At 41.6% G+C, this 21,126-nt stretch overlaps 1 protein-coding gene across 1 annotated transcript in view; it reads left to right on the top strand.

Annotated features, from left to right (window-relative positions):
• Positions 1 to 21,126, top strand: part of LOC136874503 (phenoloxidase-activating factor 2) — a 54,653-nt gene that overhangs the window by 18,206 nt on the left and 15,321 nt on the right. Inside the window, exon 3 of the mRNA XM_068227819.1 lies at positions 12,582 to 12,847. Within this exon, the coding sequence (XP_068083920.1) occupies positions 12,582 to 12,847 (266 nt within the window). The remainder of the gene's footprint in view (positions 1 to 12,581; positions 12,848 to 21,126) is intronic.

The following is a 21,126-nucleotide window of genomic DNA, read 5'->3' as shown; positions in this document are numbered from 1 at the left end:
TATTGATTGATTGTTAACCATCTGATAGAGAAGAGCGTTCACATTACCTGAATTTTTAGGGGAAAGGTAAGAAGGCAAGCCTACTGTATGTGCTTGTGTGCAAGCGAGACGGACTGAGTAGATTATGAGAGACAGAAATATATTGTTACGTGCCCGCCTTGTGGTAGCCCCTTTCGGTTCTTTCTAGAAGCGGCTAGTGATTCACACGACCGGGGAGCTCCCAGCTGGGCTGGGGTGCGGGGCCAACCTTATCGTGTAATGTTCTCTTCGGCCGGTTAACTCGTGAGTTTCTCGGATGTGTAACGAGAATATTCCCTCTGTAGCCACATCACGAATATTGCCGTCCACATCACCCGAGCTATAAAAAGGAGACTAACGGCGGACAGTCAGTGTGGGACTCGGTGGTGGAGTCAGTGTGGGACTCAGGGTTGGAGTCAATGTTGGACACGGTGTTGGAGTCGGAGTTGGAATCGGTGTGTTGGGGTTCGGTGGCTGGGCTGCGGCGACGGGGTGTTGGCTGTCGCCAGTGTTCCAGCGAGGTTTGAATGAGCGGTTGGTTGTTACGGCGAAGTGTAATTGGGACAGCGTTAATGGTCATTTTGTGAGGAGTAATGCCATGCTCTTTAGCATTGTTTAACTGTTGCTTTGTAGTTCTTCACGTATGGACTGTAAATTACTGGATACAAACCAAGAAACGGTGATCGTGTGTTGTGTGGCCTGGTGTTCAAACCCAGCTGTCTGCACGCACCTGCAGTTGGGGGTAACTGGACTGGTGAGCGCAACTGAAAGGCCTGTCAATCTGACTTATAGCATCCTTCAGATGAAGACTCTCCAGCTGGAGTCCTGCTGTGAGGGACTTATAAATAGGCAGCAATTAGTGAGTGTGGTCATTCATGGTTGAATAATTGTCTGGACATTTATTGGGCCATCCTGAAATAAATTAGAGTAATAAAATAACATATATATTGTGCCCTTTTCAAGGCAACAACTGCGGTGAACTTCTTCCTTCTTCTGTGCGCCGGCTGCTCCTGTAATAAATGACATTTAAATGATACTCACCGCTGCATGTAGACTCTTCTTCCTCAGTCGCGGACCGTCCGATGGTATCCCCGAAGATAGGCCACACGTCGATCAGGGAGTGAGGAAATGAAAAGATGGGGTAAACTAACTATAAATGACTGTACCCAAAGACTGAATCAAAATTTAAATAACAAACTGATTTATTGAATAAAGTGCAGAGTGCCAAAATGAAAGTAAACTAAACTGGTGAAAGAAAAGTAAAGTGAAATTAAATTAAAATTGAGAAAATTAACGATCTGCCTTACAATAACTCAATTCACTGCTTAATAAAGCTGACTGAAGGTCAATTAAAATTCTTATATTCCAAATTCCGTTGACACAGTCTTCAAGTTGATAACGTGAATAAATTCAAAACACTGGTCAGAAAATACCATCTTATTTGAAATACAGAATTGTACTACGTAGAAAATGTCTCTCAAAATAAAATTAATGTAGTTGAATAATTAATTAATTAATTAGTTACGTCATCAAATCAACACTGACTCAGAGGTGTTTATCAAACATTTAACACATGTGACACAGTTGGGAAACACCCAACTTTAAAAAAAATATGGACTGCACTAACCAAGTGTAACAAATAAGGAATAATTCAAAGAAAACAGCCATGGACATCGTACTTCATTTACCACGTAACCACTATCACATTCAAACTACTCGTGGTTGAAAAGGAAATTATTGACACATGAACCTGAGTGTTACAATCACTCATTTAATTATTTAAACTTCACTTGCATGACTGTGATAGCCTGGACCTCTTTAAAAAAGGTAAAATAATGATTAGGCCAAGTGCCTCATGTTTACATTTCAAATGAAAGAGATCCTTGTACATTAAAATTTACTTAATTTGCCGCTGACTGCATTTCATTATGAACTCATTATTTGTGGTACCACCACTAGATGGAGGCAGATGCAATCTTATTTTACCTCATTCATTGCGGCAGTTATTATACAACTGGTTTATTAAAGATCGCTTCATTTCCTTAATTTAAAATGTAGTGGATTTTCAAGGTTTGGTAATTACTGAATGCCTGGTATGAGCATACCACTACTATGGTTTTGACTGTGACCTAATCGATGATCTCTTATCCTAACACATGAAATCTTATTTACATAATTAAATCTGTTAATGGAGAAACACTACTCCAACAAAAGAAAACACAGAAATCAAAACTAGCCTAACAACCTATCTATTTACATCAAATCAAATATAAATAATTCACATTCGATCACATCCTATAAATAAACGGTAATAAAAGGTACACTCAGAAAGAAAAACAAATAAACAAAACTAGATCCCAACATCGCTGCCTACTGAAAATTAATAAGGATAAAATGCGCAAAATATCAGAATCTACAGAAAATTATACCCCGCTACGAGTAGCAAAATATTGTGAATTTGACGGCAATCTCTAACCTCAGACGATAAATGTCTGGCCACGACACTATTTAACCATTATGGACAATAATTACTGCTATTCCATGTCATTCATGACACTACATGACTATCAAAATACACATTGACTCGTCGCTCTGCTCACATGTACTACGGCTAGCATATTTGCCGAGCATCTACTTTCCCTGGAATTATTTGAAACACAATACAGGCTTCTGCCTACAATCATAACCCATGTCGTAACGTATTTAACACTCTTGGTTAAATTATTCATCTGTCAATTCTATTTACTCATCATTAATCTCGACGTAGTACCTCATAATGCAGCCTCGCTCGTATCCGGCGGGCGAAATATCTGTCGTGCACATTTCTATTTCTTACGACAGTTCATGACATGGTCCAAATATCACATTTCCATTATTAACGTAGCTCATCAGGGATATTACTCACTTAGCTCGATCTCTAGATCATTCTCTGCTTCACATATCACAAAATATCAGAGCTGACTCATCAATGGCTTCCTGGGACTACCTGTTTACTAAAATGACGAGATTGCTCCTCAAAACACAGTTATTGAAAGATGTGTAACCGCAACTACACAGAAACAAGTACTCGCGTCCACCAACATCGTCGCAAAATACACGGGATAAGAACTACCGGAAACGGTCATCTGAAGGATGATTCCACAACATACAACAAACTGAATGCGCAAAATAGCAAAATAAGCATTAAAATCAACAAGGCGGCGTCTACAAGATCACAACTCCAACAGAAATGTCGCTCAAAACTAAAGTTATAATAACATGATTATTATTATAATTATAAATCGGCATTACACTCATTGAGATCAAATAATATAGCATCCTAAACTGTCAAAGTGACATACTACAGAATAGTCCATAACAATACGCAAACACATCTACATAAAGGAAGTGCGCAAATAACCCTAGCTGAAAGTGCAACATTATTATTATTATTATTATTATTATTATTATTATTGTTATTATTATTATTATAATGATTATTAAAATGTGAATTATTTACAATCCTACCTAACAGTCTAAGCTACATTTGATCATCGATTAGGCACGGTCCTACACATTTATTTACATTATTTTATTGATGCTCATACCTGGGTGATGGAGGCATGTTGGATCACCCTCCGGGCTCCGTCATGGTGAATTAGAATTCCATCTTGAAGCTGATGTGGTATTCCAAATTTTCACACACGCAAACTTGATACATTTTTATCATGGCGTTACACACGCTTACATTAACATAAACACTCGCATTTTCTCGCACTCCAGTGAAGATTAGACGATGGCACTGCATAGACTCCTGACGTGAAGTCGAAAGTTTCCTCTCCGCTACCTGCCTGAAAGAACACCTGCTAATCTCCACACCGCTCTCTCAGTTGTTTACTTACAGCTTACCGATCGTTCACCCCTTCGGAACATAACAGTTTGCTCAAGGTCTTTACTATTGCGGCCTTCATTAAAGAAAAGTCATTCTCCTCCCTGTCTGCTTTAACTAGTTTCTCCCCGCAAACATTCGCTTGCCAAAACAGTTTATTGTAAGTGGTAAAAGGAAGCTAAAGTACAGTTTCCAATCTTGTGGAGAAATTTATGCTGATCGTCCTTCAAAATGAAGAATAAAATAGCTTTCCAACAAATGTCAAACTACACGTGGATTAGAAAGGTTTTATGCAGCTACGCTGAAACATGGACTTGTCCCTCTCGATTCGTAGTGTGAGTTCATTTAAGCCAAGTGTTGAAAGTGTAGCTATTGCCTGTTATCTCTGCATAAATTCAAAGTAAAGGAAAGTTTGTTAAAGTGTTCATTTCTGAAATGTTACTCTCCCAAGTAAAAATACATGGCTCACTCAGAATGCCAACAAGTGTCTCTGATCGCTTTCTTACCAGCCAAAAGTAAAGTTCAAAGCTGACTAACTGAATTAGCTGACACACTCTAAACACACTGAAGATTCAACTAACCCACGAACACAGGATACACAGTGAAACACACAGTCACACCGTCACACACACTGAAGATTCACCACCCTGCTCGCTGGTTATGTAATGAGTTCTCCCCCCACCTTGAAAATAGTTCTGTGGAAGGGATGTGGCGTAGTGATCTAGCACTTGGGAGCGCTTTATCATACATCCGTAGGTTAAAGTTTCAAAATTTATGTACAAAATCTTCCTAGTTACGGTCTGACTTACTTGTTATATTGCGCCGTGGGTTACGATCACAGGATAATCCACACGACGGCGCGCGTCACCGGCGTTATTTTCTTCCAGCGAATGGCTCCTTCCCGCCATGACTGTTCATTTCCTGGGCGATACTACTCTTCCGTGTGAAGTTAAAATTTTATTAATTAGGCACTAATTAACCACACCTTCGCACTGATAAATTTTCAAATATTATTAGGAAGTCAGGACACTGTTTTTCACCACTACTCCGGGCTTCAAATAGCGAAATACTGACTATAGATTCCCGCTATGACAGAACATTCAAATTTAGAAATTTGTGATTGGCTGAGACTTTCGCGCTCTTCGTAGCGTGGATGCTTCCATTTCCTCCCAAGGGTTGGTGGGTGTTATCGTTGTCTCTTTGTCCTTCTAAGTAGGTCAGGCCTCAACGCGTGATTTTCTCGTGAGAACCAAGTAGAAAGTTGTCACTCCTAGGCGGTACCATAAAATTTATTGGATGCAGTACTCAGGGCGGTTTACAAGTTGCTCGTGCTCTAAGAAGAGTTTCGAGGATTTTCCTTGCCGACAGACTGGCGCCAGGAAGTTCCTTTGTGACTGCTAGCTCTCACAGCCTACTGTAGTATTCGATATGCGAAATATTCAACTTTTAATTTGTAAATTAATTACGTAAATTCGCTTATGGGTGCAATATGCGAATTTTCTTATTATTTAAATAATTTCTGTAAATCTTTCGGCTATTTCATGATATTTAAACAGAACTACATTCAAGATCGAATAAGTATGCACAATTTGGACTTCCAAGCTCATCGGGAAGTTAGTAAAAATCCTTGGACAGAAAGCATAATGGATTTTATATAGATGGACTGGGACACATATTCGACATTATAACGATCTCCTTATTTTTATTCACCTATTCACCTATTTAGGTGAAAACCACATATCGTTATCCTGAACTGGTCAGAAAACATTTGAAGTAAAAATCATAGGTGGGCATTCAGTCTGCACAAACACCTAACTCGAATTTGAAGTCCAATTCCATGACTAAGTGGTCAAAGTCTCGGCCTTAAGGCCTCGGGCACCAATTTTCGATTCCCAGCTCGGTTGTGGGACTTTAATTTCAAACAGTTAATTCCTTGGACTCGGAGACTAGTGTTAGTGCTGTCCTTAACATTCCTGTAACCCTAACATGCAACACTATCTTCCTCCACAATAACACGTAGTTTCATATACACGCCTGAGGCTACCCATCCTTATCCGAGGGCCTGCCTTACAAGGCTGTGACAGCCATATGCAATTATTATTATTATTATTATTATTATTATTATTATTATTATTATTATTATTATTATTATCCTGATCACAGCCACGGGTCTTTCAGGTTTATGTGGAACAAGGACGTAACTTTACATTTCAAAAATTCTACATTTATTAGTCAGAATTCGAGCTGTGGCCAACTTAATGAGAATTCAGTAACAATCTCATTCAGCTATCATGCCCCAGTTATTTTTCTTCTTAATATTATTGAAGGTGCTCAAATACGTCGGCGTCGTGTCGGTTAATTTACAGGCACGTAAATGAACTCCTGTGGTACAGAGTTCCGGCACCTGAAATCTCCAAAAGAAACGTAAAATTAGTTAGTGGGACGTAAAAAACCACGAGCAATATTATTGTTATTATGATTATTATTATTTATTTATTTATTTATTTATTTATTTATTTATTTATTTCTTAAACTTTTTACCCTCCAAGGTTGGTTTCCCCTCGGACTCGGTGAAGGATCCCACCTCTACCGTCTCAAGGGCAGTGTCCTGGAGCGTGAGACTTTGGGTCGAAAGGATAAAACTGGGGAGGAGGACCAGTACCCCGCCCAGTAGGCCTCTCCTCCGGTGGGTGGCAGCTAATCACGCTAACCACTACACCACAGAGGTGGACTATTATTATTATTATTATTATTATTATTATTATTATTATTATTATTATTATTATTATTATTATTATTATTATTATTATCGGCCCCATTTAGCACACTTCAATACGTACAATCAACCGCATCTAATTTGGCTGTCGCAGAAGAGGACTTTCTTTCAAAATCCTTTTGTTTGAAATGCGATGAACATATTGTACAGGTGGTAGGATTCCAAGTATCATCTCAATCCTCTAGATTCAACCCCCCTAAAGACCATTTAAAAAATTAATATAAGCATAGCAGTATATTTCCAAAGATGAGTTCGAGCGGTCGATGAAATTTTGAGTTTCAAAACTCTGCAAGTTACATAGAACGAGGTACTTGAAAATCGCTTTTAAATTCAAAATCCTCTATATCCACCACCAGTTACTTTCAAAAGCCTCCATGTATATCAATCAATGAGAAATTCGAGATATATTGGGAAGTAACGATGACGTCACTTGTTTATCAGTGCAGCCAACACTTGCGATCTTCTCTTACCATAGATTTTCGTATACTAATGGACCCGAATGAAGACAAAACAATATGATTGTCAGACGATAAATTGAAAGTATTCGCGGGGATTTTGATTAAAGGAGAAAGGACACATTTTCCGTTCCTTTTACCTAGGTCAAGAGAATTCTGAAGCAGTATGTTGGCAACATGCGTTACTCTGATAGTAGGTGGCTTCCTAGTGCATTAAGGAGAAAGTGATTCGTTGTCCATTTCCTTGGCATCATTTATTGAAAAGTGAGTGACGAAACTTTTCTTGTTGCTAAAGCAGCTCCAGGAAGAGGGCGAAAAAGATTGCGGCAGGTGGATACTTGGAAAAGATCTAGTAAAAAGCGAGAATGGTGAGTGATGTTTAGCGATTTTAGAGCTTATGAGCGGCAGTTTTTCTGTTGATCTCACAATTAACAGTTTGTTGTTCTGTATAAAGTGGAATAATATCTCATATTAATATGGAGTATTATTATTTCTTTCAGATACAGTGTCAGTTTTCCACCTGAAAACCCAAAATGCTAGCACAATAGCAAAGCATTAGAGTGTTCTACGCTGCAGATTGAGGGTGTCAGAGAATTTAATCGTGCATTTTACATACCACAAAATAAATTAGAGCAGGGCAATTTCATAATCAAGCACTGCACTACTTAAAAACCAAAGAGGAGGAGAATTTCAGAAGATTCAAAACGAACCCTACCGTTCACGTACCATGTGCGGAAGAAAACTTGTGGTTCACTCATTCCTGTGCCTCGTTACGCATTTATCAACATTTTGGGGTTGAAAAAGGATCGTGTTCAAGGTGTTATTAGGAGATCACATATTAGTGGAGGTCAAGTTGCAAGGGAAAACAGGGGAGGGGACAGAAGAAGTGTTAAAAGTACAAGTCATAGAGAAGCTGTAGGCAAATACATAGAGTCCATGAAGTACAGAGCCTCACTAATGCCGGAACAGGGAAAGTGATTGTAAGTTATATTTGTCCCCAGAATAAAATATTTAAAATCTTTGGCGAATTTACAACACAGCTGTTGAAAGTGAACCTAAGGTTAAGGAGTGTTTTTCCGTCAAGTAATCTGTACAAATTACAATACTGGTTTTGGAAGTCCCAGAACATATGTTTGTTCTGTGTGCCTGGAATTGGGAGAAATACTGCAGGTAGAAACAAATACTAGTGAAAAGCAAAAACTTATGACACAGAAAAGAATTCATAAATTGAAAGCAAGTTCATTCAATGATAAGTTACGCGAGTAAAGACAGAGACTTTCGATTGCCTCTTATGACTGTCAAAATAATATGTTACCGCCGAAACTACCTGATCAGGCTGCTTATTTTAGCAGACAGTATAATTTTTACAATTTTACTATTGTAAGTGGCAGTTCTAAGATTCCTTTATCAAAAAAGAACGTCCATTGCTACTGTTGGAATGAGAGTGATCGTCCGAAAGGTTTGAATGAAATAGCTAGGTGTATTTATCATAGACTTAAACATATAGACATACAGGGAATAGATACAGTTAGGTTAGTAGCAGATGGCTGCGGAGAGCAAAATAAAAATTCAATGTAATTGCTATGGCTAGCAAATGGTTCTATTCGGACTCTCGTTATAATTTAGCCATTGTAGAAATTATTTTTCCGGTTGTTGGACATTCGTTCATTCCCCTAGATAGGATCTTTGGACGAATAGAAAAGTATTAAAGAAGAAAGAAGTTGTTGTGGAGCCCACCACCCATGAGAACATTATCAGTGATCGTGGTACCCTGCACAAGCTAGGAAGTGATGATGTGTAAGTGGAAGTCAGAAGCAACTGAATGTTTCAAAACCACACGATCTTGACACTTCAAATTCAACCAGTCTAAAAGATTCTACATACCAAAAACAGGAACGATATCAAAATTTGAAGAGGGTATGCATATAAAATAGATCTGGGTGTTTCTAAATATACAGGGTGTTAGGTGTATACGTGCAGATATTTCTTGTAGCAATAGAGAACGATGTGACGAACCACTATATATCAAACTTTTAGTAATCCGCGGAAGTTATTTTCGAGAGCAAAGGGATACGATGTTTTTAGAATAGGTAGTATGCCTTGTTCTGTGAATGAATAGCTTTCCGTTGATAACAGGCAAGTCACGCGCCATCCGTGCCAAACCGGTTTCTGTTTATGTTTCAGAGCAAATATATACTACTGTAACAGCTGAACGCTAATGCAATGCCACGAGATGTTACGTAATATACTTGCCAAACTGGTTTTATGTTTACGAGCAACTGAACTACGATAACAGCTGAAGGCTGCTACCGGTGTACGTACCTACATTTCGTGCTTCCTGCCGAGCTGTATGGCTCAGACGGTTGAGGTGCTGGCCTTTTGACTCCAACCTCCCAGGTTCGAACCTGGCCCAGTCCGGTGGTATTTAAATGTGCTCAAATACGTCACACTCATGCCGGTAGATTTAGTGACACGTAAATAGAACCCCTGCGGGGCTAAATTCCGGCACCTCATCATCTCCGAAAACCGTAAACGTAACGCAAATACCATTATTATCATTATTATTATTATTATTGACTACTCGCCAATAATGTCTGCCCAGAAAATACTTCTCATCGTTTATAACTATGGATCTCGTCAGTTGTATAATGTCCTAAATATGATGATTTTCAAAATTGGCTTTACGTCGCACCGTCACAGATAGGTCTTATGGTGACGATGGGAAAGAAAAGGTGTAGACGTGAGAAGGAAGCGTTCGTGGCCTTAATAAGGGTTCAGCTCCAGCATTTTCCTGATGTGAAAATGGGAAACCACGGAGAACCATCTTCAGGGCTCTCGACAGTGGAGTTTGAACCCAGTATCTCCCCAATGATAGTTCACAATTTCGCGCCCCTAAACGCACGACCAACGTATTCCAAGCTCTAATGCTGGGCTGAGTACCTCGGACGATAGGGCGCTGGTATTCTGATCCCATCTTGGCAGGTTCGATGGAGGCTCAGTTCGGTGGTATTTGAAGATGCTAAAATACGCCTGTCTCGTGTCTGTAGGTTTATTTCCATTAAAAACGTACCGCGGTAAAAAAATCTGGTATTTCAGCGTCTCCGAAAACCGTGAAAATTAGTTAGTACAACGTAAAAACATTATTATTATTATGATGTTGATGATTATTATTATTATTAGTAGTAGTAATATTATTATTACGGAAGTTCTAATTAAACGGGTCCATTACAGTCATCATTTTACCTATCGGCACTTACTGTCCAGTACTAAGCCTTCTGTCCGCCTCTGTGGTGTAGTGGTTAGTGTGATTAGCTGCCACCCCCGAAGGCTCGGGTTCGATTTCCAGCTCTGACACGAAATTTGAAAAGTGGTACGAGGGCTGGAAGAGGGTCCACTAAGCCTCGGGAGCTCAAATGAGTAGAGGTGGTTCGATTCCCACCTCAGCCATCATCCTGAAAGTGGTGTCCCATAGTTTCCCACTTCTCCAGGCAAATGCCGGGATGGTACCTAACTTAAGGCCACGGCCGCTTCCTTCCCTCTTCCTTGTCTATCCCTTCCAATCTTCCCATCCCCCGCAAGGCCCCTGTTCAGCATAGCAGATGAGGCCGTCTGTGTGAGGTACTGGTCATTCTCCCCAGTTGTATCCCCGACCCAATCTCTCACGCTCCAGGACACTGCCCTTGAGGCGGTAGAGGTGGGGTCCCTTGCTAAGTCCCATGAAAAACCAACCCTGGAGGGCAAACAGATTAGGAAAAAGAAGAATAAGACTTCTATTACAAATGCCCGGCGGCAATTCCACAGTAGGTCTTTTTCCTTCGAGTAATGTTCACGCATGGATGCAACTACAGTTTTTGAAATGTTTCTCTTTAATAATAATTTCACTGAATATGTATAGCCTTTTCTTTCAGTGTCCATCGTCCTTTCATTGACATAAAATATTTATGAATAAGCATAGACAACCCGCATGGTCTATCGTCAGAAATTCATCGCAGACTGTCGCAATAACAGCACAGAAATGTTGCGCCCATTTTTCATTTACTTATTAACTATTTCCTTTCATTTTGTCAGCTTGGGTCACTGATTAATGCCACTGACGTCTTATAAATCACACACAACTACACAACACTTGATTTTCATGCATGTGCTGGTACGGATCTTCGACGTCAACGTAAGGATTCTGTGTACTTTTCACACAGGCTACCCTAGACCGGTTTTCGAGCACAGCAAGTGGCCTGGCAGGTGAGTCAACCTCTCCTACTTGCCAAGCCTTTAGGGGAAGTGCACAACATGTGTTGGCCTGCGATAAGAAACAGGTTCAACAAACTCTATACTCTGCTACTGTACTTGGACTACGCGTGGACAGAATGACATCACCGGCGTATCCAGCTACGGCCGTTCAAAACACATTGGGTCCTGAAATATTTGGTTCAGTTATGGGCAAACTAATAGGACAAGGTAAAAAGTACATAGCATATATTGTGAGATGTCTTTTTCTTTGCCGACTAGCTTAATATCTGCACGTATACCCCTAACACCCTGTATAAGATAAAAGTGGAAAACTGTTACTGATATAAATCCTACTCGTATTGTCCATGGTAATATCGCACTGAACTACAACAGAGTATCAGATGTGGGCAAGCTGCTTGCAAAACACTATGGACAAAATTGGAGAGATATTGCGAGCCTCACATTCTGTAGTAAACTAGCAAGAGTTGCTCAAGAGCAGTATGCTAGCGCAGAATGTGATGAACATTGTGACTGTGAAAATTTGAATGAAGTTCCAATAATAATTGCGTAATATGCTGCTCAATTACTTCACTTCAGTTTGTAATAGACTGCAAGAAGTATTATTAATGTGCTTATAGATACATTGTTGACTGTGATTTAGAAGTCTGTATTCATGATTACTAGGCCAAGAATGAAAAACAGTTGTCTAAAATGTGATTCAGTGATCTTATATTGTTTTAACATCATTTTCACGATAAAAGCTGAAGTAAAGTAAGTTTCAAAATGCTCCATATCTAGTAGTATTCATGATCATGAGTTTCAAAATCCCCTATGTTAGTATTTGAGATTCAAAACCCCTACGTTCATGTTGATACTGATTTGAATGAGTATTATTATCTTTTAATGTATTTTTATATTACTTATAATTGTTTTTTATATTACTTATAATTGCTTCTGGATCATCTTTGCATGTTTAGATAATACACATTGTTCAATACCATTTAAATAATAACCTGTCAAAGAAAAAGTCACTTCTTGAACAATTTATGGAAGTGGATACCGGTATAGAGGATTTTGAATCTGGAGAATCCAATTCTCTTTGGCCACTGGCTATCCACACTTTACGAATAATCTCATATTTCGAGAATGTATAAAATGAAACATATTTTTGCCGGCCAATTTTATATTTCGAAGCCCATTATGTGAAGCAAATTCAATACAAAATGTATATTTGTAGATTTCAGGATAACGAGAACGGTCTTAAGGTTCGTGCTGGTCTGTGGGATCTGCAAGGCAAGAAGTTTCAGGAGGCAGAAGTCGATGAGATCATCCTCTATCCGAAGTATTCCAGCAATTATCTCATGAATGATATTGCTCTTCTGCTGACCAGCCAGACTTTCCGCATTGGTCTTCGTGTAGGCAAAGTCTGCTTGCCAAACGAGAGAGGCATGTTTCCTCCAGGAGCAAACTGTATCGCTACTGGCTGGGGCAGAAACAAATACGGTGAGTGAAGGAAATTCATCAACTTTCTTTTTCATTTGCTTCAATTTGCAATAGTTTATATTTTAATAATCTCATAACTATTTAGCTTAATTAACTGTAATCCCCACGGTATCCTCTGCCTATCATAAGAGGCGAAAAAAGGGTGTAAACGCGTCAGGGGTTGAATGGTTGCGTCCACGTGGACCGTAACTGAGTCCGGTTTTACATAGTTGTAGATCTTCCTATGGTAGGTAGCATATTGCGAGGCAATTTATTTCCATTTCCTGCTTTCTCGAGGAAGCGCTTCGACATCTTCACAGTAGAAGCTCAACATATGTTCCGCTCGAGCAACTCTTCATCGCCATGTGATCTGCTGTTTGGCGTTTGGTGAAATCCATCTCATTGCTATCTTTGGAATTCTGTTATCTTCCATGTACCCAGCCATTTGGAGTCTACTGCGTCCAACGACATTATGATGCACTTCTCCGCGGTACCTCTTTGTTGGCAACATGATCGAAATATCATCAAGATTCGACAAAGACACCAGTGTTGGAAAACCGCTAGCCGTTTAGTGATGCTTTCTGGTGCCTTCTAAGTCCCGCATGCGTAAACAGCTGTTGGAATCTCAATGGAGGTGAAAAGACAAAGTTTGATATCCAGTTATATGGACGATGAGGCCAAGATCTTGCTCATCTCCCAGAGAAAAGGCTGCCGTCTTTCCAGTATGGTACCTAAAATACACCTCTGCATCTTAATTCCGGGCTTTACGACTGTGCAGTTATGTGAATCTCTCTACTTCGTCCAGTCGCTGAGATCCGAGTAGAATTCCGAGTGCAGCAGCCATGAAGTTCACGTACATGATCTTCCACTTCTCGGCATTTATCATGAGACCCAACTTATTTACTCCTTTAACCAGAACATCCGCAGCACTTTTCAACTTCGCTTCGTCTTCTTCAAACGCCACCGGCGAAATATAAATCTGCAAGGGGGCTTGTTTTGACCACGGACACTTCCGCCGGTACGTTCCTTTGCTTGTCACATGATGTCGTGGAGGACCACAAGGAAGGAGAATGGAGATAATGGACAGCCTTCTCTGCCCCCTGTGGAAATCTTGAAAAGTCCGCGAGACTGTTGTCAGTCATCACCCAGCAACTCAATTACAGGTATAATATTGAACATGCTAATAAATCTTAGTGATGCACCGTATATATGCAGAATCTGCCAAAGAGATTCTCTATGGATAATATCAAAAAATTCGTTGAAGTCCACAAAATTGACGGCAAGTGGATGTCTGTATTCAACGCTCTGATTTTTGATGTTAGGAAAGTGAATATTTGCTCATTACGGGATCTTCCACATCGGAATCTTGCTTCTTCGTCTCGCTACCGCTGTTCAAGAGCATTTCAAAGCCGCCGAAGGAGAACAACACAAAACACATTACCGAAGACTGAGAGGAGGGAAACACCTAGCCAGCTGCTGCACTCCGAGATGTTGCCTTTCTTGGGAAGTTCGACGATGGCACTTCTTTACCAGTCTTGTGGAACTATTTCATCCTGCCAGCACCTATCGAAGAGCTTTGTTAGCTCTTTTGCGACAGGCTGATAACCACATTTTAAGATGTCTGCAGATATCTCGTCTAAGCCTGCTGCCTTGTTTGTTCTTTCGGATTTGGATCGCAACCTTTACTTCGTCAGTGGGTATTGCTTCCATTTGATTGTGCTAGACTCCGCACTTTTAAGGAGCACTCCCATACATAAGAGCAATATATGTTTTCCCTTAGGAGTTGCTCAAGGGAGGCCAATAGTTCCTTATTTTCAGGAACGGAAATGTTGATTTTCTTGGTCATTTCGACAAGAAGTTTATAAAATAATAATCGTCTTCAGACAACATTGCGGTGAGGATTAAATAGGATATGAGAGAGAGTCGACATCTCACATTGTTGAATCGCACCTAATGACATGGAACGAACGATCGATTAACAAAATATCTTCTTTCTTTCTTAATCCGTTTACCTTCCAGTGTTGGTTTTCCTTCGGGTCAGCGAGGTAGCCCACTTCTACCGCCTCAAGGGCAGTGTCCTGGAGCGTGAAACTTTGGGTCTAGGGGTACAGTTGCCCAGGGGGCCCTCACCTGTTATGCTGAACAGGGGCCTTTTGGGGGATGGGAAGATAGGAAGGGATCGAAAAGGAAGAGGGAAGGAAGCGGCCGTGGCCTTCAGTAACATCCCGGCATTTGCCTGGAGGAGAAGTGGGAAATCACGTAAAGCCACTTCCAGGATGGCTGAAGGGGGAATAGAACCTCCCTCTTCTCAGTTGACCTTCCGAGGCTGAGTGGACCCCGTTCCAGCACTCGTACCATTTTTCGAATTTCGTGGTAGAGCCGGGAATCGAACCAGGACCTCCTGGGGTGGCAGCTAATCACACTAACTACTACACAACAGAGGCGGACAACAAAATACCTACACTTCAATAATATTAGGTTAACTGGAATGTATAATTAATCATCATTCTACCTTCTCAGTTCTATGGAGTCAAATACTGGCCGGTGTCGAAACAGCACGAGCAAGCAGACACTGCACCCAAAACTGTCTCTGCACTCAGCCCAGGAAAGAGGTGGGTCCAAGGACGGCCCAGAAACGCGTGAATGAATTACCCTCACGAGGATATGCGGCCACCACGCTACAACAGCAGAATGCGTCAAATGAAGGGTGAGGTGCAGAATGGCGAAATTCGCATCCTGACGGGAAACATCGCTAAGAAGAAGAAGAAGAAGAAGAAGAAGAAGAAGATTTTACCTTTACACTTGCCTATTGTTCGTTTTATATTATTGCGGTGTACAGTGAGGAGATTTGTTCTGGCCTAGATAATGAAGTTATGTTCACACAATGAAAGGTAAATGGAAAACAGAAGAGGGTGATACCAGAACATATAATGGACCACGTGTGTTTTATTAACTGGACGGTTCTTTATTTTTTTTATCCTTGAGCCTCGTAATCAATTATAGATTTTCCATATTGCTAGTATCACATACTACTATCAGTCGTTCAACCAGTGTAATAATGAGGATACATGCCTCTTAATTATAGAGTATTATATCTTTCATCGTTCGGTCTGCAAACCCCTGTTATTTAACTATGTGTCTCTACGATACTTTATTTGAAACTGTGGCTCTCTGGTTCCGTTTAGTTCCATACCTACTATCTTATGTCCGGCTCCATGGCTCCAGGCTTGGGAATTATAACCATCATTGGTTAATTCCGCTGGCACGGGCACTGGGTTTATGTCTCGTCTTTATCATAATTTCCATCACGACGCGCAAGTCGCCTATGGGTGTCAAATCAAAAGACCTGCACCTGGCGAGCCGAACATGTTCTCGGACACTCCCGGCACGAAATGCCATACGCCATTTAATTTCATTTTATTATCTTATATTCGTTTATAGAAAGGGGAGTTATTTTTTTTTGCTAGGGGCTTTACGTCGCACCGACACAGATAGGTCTTATGGCGACAATGGGATAGGAAAGGCCTAGGAGTTGGAAGGAAGCGGCCGTGGCTTTAATTAAGGTACAGCCCCAGCATTTGCCTGGTGTGAAAATGGGAAACCACGGAAAACCATTTTCAGGGCTGCCGATAGTGGGATTCGAACCTACTATCTCCCGGATGCAAGCTCACAGCCGCGCGCCTCTACGCGTGCGGCCAACTCGCCCGGTAAAGGGGAGTTAGGGACTGGAATAACTTACCAAGGGAGATGTTCAATAAATTTCCAATTTCTTTGCAATCATTTAAGAAAAAGGCTAGCAAAACAACAGATAGGGAATCTGCAACCTGGGCGATTGCCCTAAATGCTGATCAGTAGAGATTGATTGATTGATTGATTGATTGATTGATTGATTGATTGATTGATTGATTGATTGATTGATCTTTAAATTATTAAAAACTGAGCCTAACCATTGCCATCTTGGTCTCCCTCTACTTCCACTCCTAGACTGAGTCCAATATTCTCCTCGGTAACCTACCGTCATCTATTTGCCTCACATGATCCCACCACCTAAGCCAGTTCATATACACAGTTTCATCCATCGAGTTCATTCCTTAACCTTTCGCCTCATTCCTAGTACCCTCCTGCCATTGTTTCCACCAGTTTATACCAGTTATCATTTTCGTTTTTCTCCAAATATATTACTTCCAATTTATGAATAAGATATCATTGGCCCACCCAGCATTTACTCCCCTACAGTAAAGCCACTCTGAAAAGCTACTGATGTAGAGATAGTTTCATCCGAGAGCTCCCCTGCTTCTTACAGAGTACCTTTGATCGCAACTACGAGCTAACTGTATTAGCTCTGCTGCACTTTATTTCGATCTCACTTACTATACTACACATTCTAAATATCTGAAGTGATCCGCCTGTTCTAGTTTCATATTTTCAATTGGACATTCTGTCCTCTTAGCTTTCTTCCCGACTGGCATAGCCGAAGTCCTCGAAATGCTCACTTTATTATCATACTCGCTGCACCCCTTTTCAAGCTTCAAGACCATAGATTTCAAGTTCTCAGCACAATCTTCCATTAAGACAAAGTCGTCGGCTTGGATCGAATTGCTTATCACATTTCCAATCAAGTGAATCCCTCTCTGACATTTTATAACCTTCGAGTAAATAATCCACGTAAATTCTTAGCTGTCCGCCTCTGTGGTTTAGTGGTTAGCGTGATTAGCTGCCACCCCCGGAGGCCCGGGTTCGATTCCCGGCTCTGCCACGAAATTTGAAAAGTGGTACGAGGGCTGGAACGGGGTCCACTCAGCCTCGGGAGGTCAACTGAGTAGAGGTGGGTTCGATTCCCACCTCAGCCATCCTGGAAGTGGTTTTCCGTGGTTTCCCACTTCTCCTCCAGGCGAATGCCGGGATGGTACCTAACTTAAGGCCACGGCCGCTTCCTTCCCTCTTCCTTGCCTATCCCTTCCAATCTTCCCATCCCTCCACAAGGCCCCTGTTCAGCATAGCAGGTGAGGCCGCCTGGGCGAGGTACTGGTCATACTCCCCAGTTGTATCCCCCGACCAAGAGTCTGAAGCTCCAGGACACTACCCTTGAGGCGGTAGAGGTGGGATCCCTCGCTGAGTCCGAGGGAAAAACCGAACCTGGAGGGTAAACAGATGATGATGATGATGATGAAATTCTTAGCTTGTGCATGCTGTATAAACTATATTATGGTCTTACCACATAACAAGGAACCTACTTGAGAGTGAAGTCGGCAATGCTTTGTCTGGTTATGACCACTCGGAAGCACTAGCACTAACAATGATGAGAGCAATACATTTGTTGCTAATGACTCACCATGGACATAGACAAATGACTCCAAATTAATGTAAGGGAGGTGCAGATAGCACCCATCTATGTAAGGTACTTGCTACGCTTCACACACACACAAAATCATAGACCTTTATGTTCAAAACAAATGTTTAACTTGCGCCAGGAGAAGCGAATAAAACCATGTCTCGTCACAGTGATCATAAATGTTCATACAGCAGGATCAAAGGGGAACTGTTGAGTGCTGTAAAGCGTTCGGGACGATCAGCCTGCGTAGCGTTGCGGTTAGTGTTATTAGATTCCGTCCTCGGGGCCCGGGTTCGAATCCCGATACTGGCAGAAGTTTAAGCGTGGCAGAAGAGCTGGTATGTGGTTGAATCGGTACATGCATCTCAGCTCCATTGGGGATGTGTGTGGAAAGAGCTGCACTATCTCGGGATGAGGACACGAGTTTACTTTTGCCGGCATGTATAGATAATCATATTGGTATAACATGGTGACAACAACGGATGGAAAGATATGTCATGCAATCGAGTGCGAGCCAGTCTGTTATGAAGTTTATAGTGAAAATGGTTATCATTTAAGGAATAGCTGCAGACAGTGCGGAAGAATGTTTTGTAGGCACCAAAGAAACGAACATTTACAGGCTAAATTTGCCCAGTGGTTCCATATGGGTCCGTCTCTGTGGTATAGTGGTTAGCGTGATTAGCTGCCACCCCCGGAGGGCCGGGTTCGATTCCCGCCTCTGCCATGAAATTTGAAACGTGGTACGAGGGCTGGAACGGGGTCCACTCAGCCTCGGGAGGTCAGCTGAGTAGAGGTGGGTTAGATTCCCACCTCAGCCAACCTCGAAGTGGTTTTCCGTGGTTTTTCATTTTACACCAGGCAAATGCTGGCGCTTTACCTTAATTAAGACCACGGCCACATCCTTCCCATTCCTAGGCCTTTCTTGTCCAATCGTCGCCATAAGACCTATCTGTGTCAGTGCGACGTAAAACAAATAGCAAAGGAAAACAATAATAAGGCCACGGCCAATTCCTTCCCTCTTCCTTGCCTGTCCCTTCCAATCTCCCCATTCCTCCATAAGGCCCCTGTTCAGCATAACAAGTGAGGCCGCCTGGGTGAGGTACTGGTCCTTCTGATCAGTTGTATCCCCAACCCAACGTCTCACGCTCCAGGACACTGCCCTTGAGGCGGTAGAGGTTGGATCCCTCGCTGAGTCCGAGGGAAATAACCGACCCTGGAGTGTGAACATATTAAGAAACAAAGGACGGTTCCATATGGTATCGATTTCAATATAACACGCATTGTAGGTGGAATAGCTTGCTTTAAAACGGTATAATTTTACACGCCGACCAGGAATCGAGCGTAAGCAATAGTTCTTGTCACCACTTTATACAAATATGATTATACAGTGTGATTCAACAGCGTCTTACAGTATCGTTTGCTGCAGTCCAACTAACATGCACAGGGTTCATGCAGGTTGTGGATATCCGCGAAGTTAGTGTCTTGGCGGATACACACTCTATGGCAGCGTGGAAAATTTTGCTGATAATTTCTAAATAGTGACGTTTATTGATTTTCACTCTTGTTTTTGCTTGTGCTTGGGCGACCCTTGACGTTGGTATGGGAGAATGGTGATATATGAAGAGCCTTGAGACCATAAAGCCGTAAATTCCACGTAAGTCTAAATGGCTCCTGCACGCAATTAATGGAAGAAACAAAGGTCAATACGTCAGTAGTTGTCGCAAGAGAAAATCCCTCATAAACTTGTGACTGCAGGAGTTCTGGTGCCAGGTGCTAGACCTATTGTATTATGTCAACAGATCTATCCCATTTCAATACCTTGGGTGTAATATACTGTAGTTGATTATTTAAATTATCCGCGGATAACCATTTTGCGGATGCGGATATTATTTTGTATATCCGCATAAAGGTCTAGTTATAGGGGTGCTATTCCCCCGCAGGCGTACTGTATGGTACTAATGTTCAGTGAGCACATTTAGTACACGATTTTGAACCCTAGCTATTCGATTGCATGACGTATCTTTCCATCCGTTCTTGTCATCTCGTTATACTAATATGATTATACATTCCAGCAAAATGAAACGCGTATCTTCATCCCGAGGTAGTGCAGCTCTTTTCAGGCACATCCGTTCGCAAAACATTACGCCTTTAAATCATGTAGCAACGTCCTTTTACCATGTAACTATGTTAATGTGTTGTGCCTCGTAACCGGGTGTAACGAAGAGGGGAATGAATGCATAAAACTAGGTAACAGTGCAGTAATCAATGTCTTAACACCGAACCGGATGGCGAATGTACTCTACTCTCGCCGTACTACCAGAATGTTTCCAGCAGTGTAGCGTAGAGGATGTGGTTACGCGTTCGGCTAGCAATCGACGGAATGTACCACCGGCGGTTCGAGTCCTGCATCGTTCAAATATCTTTGCATCGGTGTGATGTTTGAATACGTAAACACAGGACCACGTTTGCCACATTCAAACAGTAGAATGGCGCTGTTATTCATCTTGTGCCCTGGTCATACTCCGCTGGTTATGGCCTGAATGTACTGTAATCTCTGCTGTCATTCGGCATGCTTACACAGAGGAATACGTTGACATGCTCCTCATTTATGGGGAAGAAGATTCAAACATGTGCGAGGCACTAAGTCTGTACCTGGAATAGTATCCCGACATTCCGCCGTGTTGAAAGACGCCCAGTGCAAGGGCGACTGAACGACAGGTGAACACCAGCCAGCCGTCCGTCTGTCGAATACTGCATGAACATAAATTTTACCCATACCATCTTGAGCTGCACCAAGAGCTGCATGAGCGGGATTTTGAAGCTCGAGTGGAGTTCTGTCGGTGGCTATTAGGCATGCTGGACAATAATGCAGCATTCGTAAACGCATATCTTGTTCTCGGACGAATTGCGCTTCCACAATAATGGGAACGTCAATCGCCACAACATGCACTATTCGAGTCCGGACAAT

This window comes from Anabrus simplex, chromosome 5, assembly GCF_040414725.1.
Source record: "Anabrus simplex isolate iqAnaSimp1 chromosome 5, ASM4041472v1, whole genome shotgun sequence".
In the NCBI taxonomy this organism is placed as follows: domain Eukaryota; kingdom Metazoa; phylum Arthropoda; class Insecta; order Orthoptera; family Tettigoniidae; genus Anabrus; species Anabrus simplex.
This window is presented reverse-complemented; position numbering and strand designations above follow the sequence as displayed.